The sequence below is a fragment of the Sus scrofa genome, chromosome 13 (assembly GCF_054392235.1).
Source record: "Sus scrofa isolate SSC_HxYL_T2T_F1_AM1 chromosome 13, Sscrofa_HxYL_maternal_Yorkshire_Landrace_v2.0, whole genome shotgun sequence".
In the NCBI taxonomy this organism is placed as follows: domain Eukaryota; kingdom Metazoa; phylum Chordata; class Mammalia; order Artiodactyla; family Suidae; genus Sus; species Sus scrofa.
The window spans coordinates 86,149,062-86,157,743 of NC_139395.1; the positions used below are offsets into that span (position 1 = coordinate 86,149,062).

At 50.4% G+C, this 8,682-nt stretch overlaps 1 protein-coding gene across 33 annotated transcripts in view; it reads left to right on the forward strand.

The window, feature by feature from the left end:
• IQSEC1 (IQ motif and Sec7 domain ArfGEF 1) overlaps nucleotides 1-4,621 on the forward strand; it is a 334,379-nt gene extending 329,758 nt beyond the window's left edge. For 13 of the 33 annotated variants that reach the window (XM_084989556.1, XM_021069392.2, XM_021069395.2 and 10 more), the window contains one exon: nucleotides 1,160-4,621. In XM_084989556.1, coding sequence (XP_084845682.1) covers nucleotides 1,160-1,708 — 549 coding nt within the window. In that variant the 3' untranslated portion in view covers nucleotides 1,709-4,621. The remainder of the gene's footprint in view (nucleotides 1-1,159) is intronic. The other 20 variants (XM_084989558.1, XM_084989557.1, XM_084989569.1 and 17 more) reach the window with 2 other exon arrangements.
• The last annotated feature ends 4,061 nt before the right edge of the window (nucleotides 4,622-8,682 follow it).

Genomic DNA, 8,682 nt, shown 5'->3' on the forward strand with positions numbered 1-8,682 from the left:
TAAGTAGGAAGCCCCGTCCAGCTGGCTGTCGTGTGTCGCCTTCTGTCCCTGATTTATACCTGTTGTCTTTTATTTATTTATTTATTTATTTATTGCTCTTCCTTCCCCTTCTGCACAGAGGCGCAGCCCCGCCCCGCCTGCCTCGCCCCCGTGCATGCCAGCCCCCTTAGAGTCGCCTGTGCCCTCAGTGCTTGTTTGGGCTGGAACTGGGGGAGGGGGGGTCCTGGATGTTGTGTTTTAGTCTCCGCTTAACCCCGTCCCCTGGTCCCAAGCATGGTTAACATCCTGGCTTCCCAGCAATCCCCCGGCCCACCCACGGCGCTGCTCCTGGGCGGGAGGTGGTACCCTCCACCCTCTGGACTTACACGCTCTGCCATCCCATCGCTTCCTTCCTGGAGTTTCGATTGCTGTGTGTCTGCAGTCAGGGCACCACGGACTTGCTCAGCTAGCTTGGGGGAGGAGGAGAGCCGTGAGAAAGAGAACTCAGTGTGGATTTCATGAGATTTCATTCATTCTCCAGCCATCTCTCTCTTCCTGTTCACATCTTAACCTTGGCTTGCAGATCTGTTCATTTCCTTCTTTTCCGTGTTTGGTTTGCAGTAGGTAGCTGCAGTGAAAGGCCCAGGCAGTGGCCCCCCAACCCAGGACAAGGAGTCCCAAGCCCCTCCTGTCCCTCTCGCCACCTCCCCAGAAACCTCGGGCCCCTCCCAGGCAGAGCACACGCTATCGGACCCACTGAGAGGACCCAAGAGAGCTGAGAGCTCCTTCCCCGACTCATGCCCGCCCAACCCCCAGCACACACTGCTCACACATGCTCCCAAACCCACAGTTCACATCTGAGAGCTCAGGCCGCCTCCAGGGCAGGTGCTCGTCAGGCCGAGAGCAGCGGTCAACCTTGAACTGCTGCTGCTGCTGACCACAGAGGGGGTCACCCCCACGTTGCTCCCTGGAGGGCCCCCTCTCAGGGCCCCTAGCCAACCTGCGTGGTAGTGTGAGGAGGTGGTGGCTGAGTCCAGCCTCACCTGTGGCCGCTGCGGCCAGCGAGGTGAACTCAGGCTTAGCAGTCAGTGGGTGCACTTTTTTTCCATTTTTAAAGAATCATTCTGACATAAGTGCTTTAAGCTCTTTTAATTTTGGTTTCTATGAATTTCCTTTTTAGGGGTCCATCATTAGCAGTCCTCACATGCGCCGGAGAGCTGCATCAACACGGGAGTGTCCATCTCGCCCACACCAGGCCCTGCCCAACTCCTCCTCCCTCCTGGGCTCCTTATTTGGGAGTAAGAGAGGGAAGCCCCCTCCCCAGGCCCACCTGCCCTCAGCCCCTTCCCAGCCATCCCCCCACCCACCAGGCCTGGCCCACCCGCAGCACCCCGCGGCCAGCCACCCCCAGGGGCCCACGGAGAGTGCCCTACAGGCCCCGGTGCATGGGCACCATGGCCAGTACTGCCACATGCAGCAGAACCCGCCCCCCTACCACCACCACCACCACTACCATCCCCCCCAGCACATCCCGCACGCACACCAGTACCATCACGGCCCCCATGGCGGGCACCCCCCCTACGGGGTCCACGCGCACAGCCACCCACCGCTGCCCTCGGCCCACGCCGGCCACATGGGCCACGCAGCGCACCACCATGGGCAGCCCCCTGCCCCGCCGCCCCCCACCAGCAGCAAGGTCAAACCCAGCGGCATCAGCACAATCGTGTAGACAGCCTGGGCGGGGGTCTAGGACCCCCCGGAACAAGTGCACACCACACAGAGGCGCGCCCGGGCTTGGCAGACCCAGGGCACTTTGTGTCTCCACCTCTCCCCTCTGTTCCCCTGCCCAGATGGAAACCCTGAGCCCTGAGGGCCTGTGTCTTAGGGAACAAAGCTCCTGGTCTGATTTAGCCGTGGGGCCCTGGCCTCCGTCCACCTCAGCCCGAGACGTGGGCCTCGGCCACCATCTGCCTTGAGTCGGTGCCGCCGGCCAAGGAGACGTTGAGCTGCCCCCCGACTCCACGCAGCCCCAGCTCTCTGCCCCTTCGTTGTACACGCATATGAGATCCCAGCCTAGGAAGAGAAGAAGCGACACACAAAGCCAGAGACAGAACCAAACAAAAAACCCCAAACTTGCTGCATTATTGCTCTTTTATTGACAATGGGCAAAAATTAAGTAGACCTGATATGGTTGATGAAAATACGTAAGTAAACTTTATATAATATAAATATATAAATATATAAATATATATATATATATACTGTATAGGTAGTGTCTGTGTGTGAAAGGCAAATGTGTCAGTCCACAAAATTAGCAATATAGACTTTACAAGGAGCTCCACTTACCTGATAGGAGGACAGTACCTTAGGCAAATGCGTGAGAGAGTAAACCAAAAACTTAAATGCTACGGACAAACTCAGATACTTCCATATTTTCATAAACAGAAGAAAAGTTTCCCCCCTAGGACTGGCCGAAATCTTTACGCAATCATTACTAACTGTGCCAAGTAACATAGCATCTAACTGTTTTAAAAGTCCGATATTGCTTTGTATAAATCCTTATTTTATTAACAGAATACTATCATAAGTAATCAGTATTATAACTGCTCTGTTATTTCAGGTAAGCAAATAGATAAAATGCAGTAAACTCTACAGTAGCAACTCGGGGCAACTGGTTAGGAACTGGTTGTCTGAGACTATCGGTGACACAGATTCTTAGACACTTTAATGGCTGCAATAACTGTGAATTTCCATGATCCATATTTCCTTTATGTGCATTTGCGTTAACGCACACTCATTCAGAGTCCTCTGAGTGGGACCCCCATCCACAGCAGAAGTGTTCATCTCCAACATGAAAATGACCAGCTCATCCTCGTCTCCCCAGCTCCATAGCTTCCTCATCCCGTTTCCAAGTGCAGCCGCTCCGGAACCTGAAGGCTGATGTTAGCGTTTAGCGCCCAGGGCGGTGTGTGTGCTTCCCGCTTTGTTTTCTGAGTGGTAGCCGTGATCATCGTGATTCCATGTGGCCATGTGCTAGCACGACCCCGTGTCCTGACCGCGACCCCGCCAACGAGGGCCCGGCCGCCAAAGCGGCCCTGGGTGTCACGTGACTGTGCTCTTGTCGCTTCCGTGTTGTGGTGACACCCTGCGCTCCCCCTGGGCCGGCGCCCCATGCGCCTGGTTCTCTGCCCGAGTCACCCATGGGCCGTACTTTGTAGTTTCAGCCTTTCGAGCCTCGGCAGCCGCCGGTGCGGTGCTCCTAAGCCGGGACCCAGGACGGCCCGCGGCGCCTGCCGGCGGGAGCCCTTTCAAAAAGGGCGAAGCTGGCGCGGGACCCTGCAGCGGCGGGACGGCAGCGGGGAGCCCACCCCACCCCCTTGTCTGTCATCACGGTCACCAAACCAGCAAATCTGCAACCGAGCACTTTGTTCGTCTCCACAGAGAACGAATACAGCAATGTAGAGCTTAGCCTTTGTTTCCTTTCTTGAAAGAAGTGTGACTTCATCCTGCCCGCCTTTACCTTCCCCTCCGTGCCCGGTCCCTCTCGGGTGTCCGCTCAGGGAGAGGGAAATCCCAAGCACAGCGTGTCCGGCTGGGTCCAGGCAGGGCTGGCCGGGGGGGAGGCTCCGCCGTTCCCCTGACCCCGAACCCCTCGGTTTCCCGTCAGAGCCGGGCTCCCCAAGGCGTTCTCTGTCTTGTGGTTTAAAGGGTGTTCTGACAAGGAAGAGTCGAATTGTACTGCATGTCCTCCGCCGCCAGGCGCGTGAGGCCACTCTGTGTATTGTGTATTTGCAAACTATCAGTGTTACTGTTGACAAATAGTTGAAGTAAAGTGGTAACATATTAAATATGTCGGCTTTTCTTCACTCTCTCTCTGTACCAATCGTAGGATCTAACTGTAAACCCCAGGTTGTTCCAGAAAAGATGCAGGCAGGTGTTTGGCACTAGGGCGCCTTTTATTCAGAGTGGTCACTGATGAGAGAGGATAGAACCAAGGGTGGGGAGGTGTGCTCCACAGGCTGCTCAGGATGCCCTCCTCCAAACTGTCACTGGCCTGTCCTGCGGCCCCACTGGGTCCGCAGGGCTGGGTCTGTAAAGGGGGCAGTTTCTCCCCATGTTTCCAACTCTCTGCTCTGTTGGGTTCCAGTCGGTTGGGCTTCATCATTCCATGCGTTTCGTTTACAAACTTACCGTGGGACAGGTGTTTCCAGAAGGTACGCTGTTCCACGGAGGAGGCTGGAGCCAGGCAGCCCCAGTCTCACTTGGGACACAAACGCTTCTCACAGGCTGACAGGCTGGTGCACCCGTGCAGCTTTCATGGGACTGTTCTTTCTGGATCCCAGCCCGTCCCAGGATCACAGCAGTAGGCACCTGTGCCCACCCCTGCCCTGCCCCCAGCACAGGAGGCAGGAAGCTGAGCACCAGCAGGCTGTGTGTCATCCTTCCTCACTGTCAGGACACAGGTGGGCACATGGGGCGTTCCGCCCAGGTCACAAATGATGTCAGCAGGAGACCCTTAGAGGAAGCAGCTGGTCGCATCACAAAAATCTTTTCTGGGACAATTAAATCATGTATTTGTATTTTTTTTAAGTTTACGAATGGATTGTACAACAATGTAAAAATAAAGTTCATCCTAATACAATGTGCATGTCTTGCTTAAAAACGTCTTCAAAATCATCCAGTGTAGAGCGATTTTTCCATCTGGCACTGCATGCAGCAGAGGCCTCTGGGTTCTCTTTAAGATGAACTGAAAAGTCATCAGATATGTAAACATGACCTTCAATGTTGTCTCAGCACCTTACGAGGCTGTGTCTCTACAGGTAAGCATGCATCTTACAATCTCATTGTGCAGTATCATCACCCTTCTTGCCTGGAAAACAAGTCATTTTATAAGTATTTTAAATTCAACAGCAGTAATCCAGGAAGCAGACTGCAGAATGAATGGGTGTGAGGTGTGGGTGGTGAACGGCACAGCAATTCAGAGCCACGTGACATGTGCCCCACACGCGTGTGGGTGTGACCTTCCTGGGGTCCCGCTGAGATCACCTGCAGGACGTCTCCTCTGGGGTGCTGTCCTCTTGTCCTCACCTTTGAGTTGTTTTACACAGTTAGAACCAGGGCTTGACTGCAGGCTCTTCAGATTTCAGGGGACACCTTGCTCACAGGAAGCCCAGCTCCTGCGATGTTTCTCTGGGGAGGAGAGGAGGGCTTTTATTAATATGCATTCTGTGTGCGAGTAGTAACAGACGCTATTGATGTAAAACCATAGCTGTGATCGTGTGGAGATATCAAATAAATCCTTTAAAACTCTTGAGTTCTTCCTTTTTCTGAGAAGTCCAGCAGTTTCCCTCTTGGCCAGGCACAGAGAGACTCCAGCTGACAAGTGTGCCTGTTCCTCGTCAGCCCCCGCCTGCCGTGGGCTCTAGCTTTCCGGGAACACGTTGATTTGAGGATACGACTTAGGATAAAGGTACATACTGCCACATAGGCACAGGGAGAAGGTTTCAAAGATACTTATAATTTCTAGCAACTTTGAGCCAGTGTTTGTTCTTTCCTTGAGTCAGAGAGGAGGTGGATCCTATGAAGGGTTGAGGTGGACTGGGCCTGACTTGTGGGGTGGAAGCACCCAATGGCCCAGTCCCCAGATGCCTCAAGAGGTTATTTCCTGAGATCACAGCTGCCCACTTTTTCAGGTAGTGCTTAACCTGATGTGGAAGCCAGGTTATTGTGGAAGGTGATGGTCCTGGAAGCAGAAATTCTGTGGGAATGTGACGAGCATGTCCTGTTTATCTTCTTGAACCAAATTCAGTTCCAGAGGATACTCCTTCAAGTTTCAGTATGTAGCATAACATAAAGTAAAACTGGGTAAATCTAATTTGCAGGAAACAAGAGGTTAATGTCAGGGGCCAAAGTCAGCCGTGGTGCACCCTTCACAGAGAGGTGTATTCCTGTCAGAGGATTTTCTTTGGTGTCTGCGGCTGGGAGCCATCCTCCCATATGCGCAGGGCTCTGAGGAGTGACACTGCTTCCCAGAACTCCCTGAAATACTTACATCTGGTTCAGCGGTGGACGCCGTCACCTACAGGGCTGCCCGCCACCTGCTACTCGCTGTGACTGAGATGCTAAGCCGGTGCTTCCGTGTGACCATTCCCTGGGTTTTATGTTTGTCTCCTCCACCAGACTGTGAGCTTCTGGAGAAGGGGGGCAAAGGATGTGTCTGATCCCCTTCTCTGTCCAGTGACCAGCTCAGGACTGGTCTTGTCAAGAGGCATCTGAAAATGAATTGATGGTTGGGGGGGGTGGGTCTCAGCGAAACCACTGGCTGAGCTCAGCATGAGTCAGTTGTCACTGTCATCAGAAGTTGATGGACAGTTGTTTGCTCAGCCCTGTTCTTGCACTGAGAAGTCTAGCTGGGGACACAGGTGACACAGTGCAACTTCTCCGGAAGCAGTTCCCGCTCACTGACCATGTTTGTTAGCCCACATTCTACTTGACCTCTCAGCAGCTTTCCACACTGTTCTCACGACCCTTCTGGAAACATGTGGCCTCTTTGACCCCACACTCCCCTCTTCCTCAACTGCCTCCTTTGCAGGCTGATAGCTCCCATGGGGCCGAGAGGTCTCCGTCTCAGGATGACAGAAAGCCCTTTCCTCCTTTCTACTTCTCAGCAGTGCCTCGCAAGCCCACAGCTGCAACTTCCTACTGCAATCCCCAAATTTGAATCCGAAGCCCAGACCTCCGCTCCAAACCCCCACGTGCCTTGGATCTTTCAGTTGTACTTCAAACCCTTTCTCCACACCAAATCCATGATTGCACATTCACACATGCACACACACACACGCATACACACATGCACGGGGCTAGGGCCCCCGTGTTGGTGAATGGGCATCCTTGTGAGTGGTGCAAAACAGAGTTTAGGGATTGTTCTGGACACCTGCCCTTTCCCTGACTCTCTAAGGCCATTTGTTGGCCAAGCCCTTCTGATTTTCACCTGCCCTGTGTTCATGCATCTACCTGTTTCTCTTCACACCTCTCACCCACCATCAGGCCATGATCTGTCTGTCACCCGGAGTAGAGCTTGGTACCTGGACTCCCAGCCTCCTCCATGGGTCCATCAGCCCCATTCTGCACTGGCACCACATGTGTCTTTTTAAGGTACTGCCCACTTGAATCCATGTCAGTGGCTTCCTGATGAAGCCAAGGAGCAGAAGGCTGAGAAGGGGGGCTAAGGACCTTATGTGAAGGTGATGTTAGAAGCATAACCACTAGAACAAAAATACAAACCTTCCTAAATACAGGAACAAAACTAAGCGAAAAGGGTGAGGGAAGAGAGAGGAGAATGTAATACAGTAACCATACAACATAAAGTACCACAGAAAGCAAGCAAACATATTGGTTGCATCAGTAAGTGTAAGTGTGTTTAGATGCCCTGTTTATTCATTTATTCATTCCTTTTTTTTTTTTTTTTTTTTTTTGGCCATGTCCCTGGCATATGGAAGTTCCATGGCCGGGGATGGAACCTGTGCCACAGCAGTGACAGCTCCTGATCTTTAACCCACTGGGACACCAGGGAACTCTAGAATTCTTTTTAATATGATAACACTTTATATTAAAATCTGTTACAATTAAAGCAAGAATCTAGGAAAATTACATCGATAAACGTGAAAGAATTGAAAGAGATATCAAATTCAAAATTAGGAAAAGAGCAGCAAAGTAAACAAAGAAGAGACAATAATAAAAAGCAAAAAAATAATTGACTAGAAAACAGAAAAATAGCAAAACTTGTAAATCAAAAAGCTGGTTCTTTGAAAATAAAGTTGACAAATCTATAGCTCACCCAATTAAGATGAAAAGAAAGCACAAATACACAAAATAAATGATAAGAGGGAAGTAACTATTGTAATGAAGGAAAAATTTTAGAACAGGGCCTAAAGCAGCTTTATGCAAATAAATTTGAAAAACCTAGGCAAAATTGATAATTAGTCAAAACTGACCCCAGGAAAGACAGAGATTTAAAACAGACAAATTCCCATAAGAGAAACAGAAAAAAATAATCAACCTTCCAGGTCCATGTGCTTTCATAAAGGAATGCTTCCAAACCTTCAAATATCAAATAATCTTCAATGCTTAAACTGTTTCAGATCACAGCAGTGGAAGGAAAACCTATAAATTCTTGTTACAAAGTGAGTATAGCAATGTTTTCTAAACTTAAATGTTACATAAGTACAAAACTGCAGACAACCAAAGCCAAATTGTGAATAACAGCAAACATCTAAGGACACATTAAATGTAAACTAATGTTCATACCATTAAACAATGTGGGGATTAATCCACCTTGAAGTTATAGTTGGCCTCTGTACCCAAAGTTCCTCCACATCCAAGGAGTCTCCCAACCTCAGACTGAGTTGTACTGAAGTATTTACTACTGAAAAATATCTGAGCATAAGTGGGCTCTCATAGTTTAAACTCATGAAGGGTCCACTTTTAGAGTCAACTGTACTTTATGATTAAGTATGGGTTTATTTCAGGAATGCAAGAATGGTTCAATAATAGGAAATCCATTAAGATAATCCATCATTTGAATTGAATTAAGAAGAAAAAATCGTGATCATCTTCATGGTTGCCAAAAGGCCTTCCACAAAATTCAGACCCATTCCTGATACCTAGGCACTTAATAGATGAATACTTCGTTAGCAAGATAGA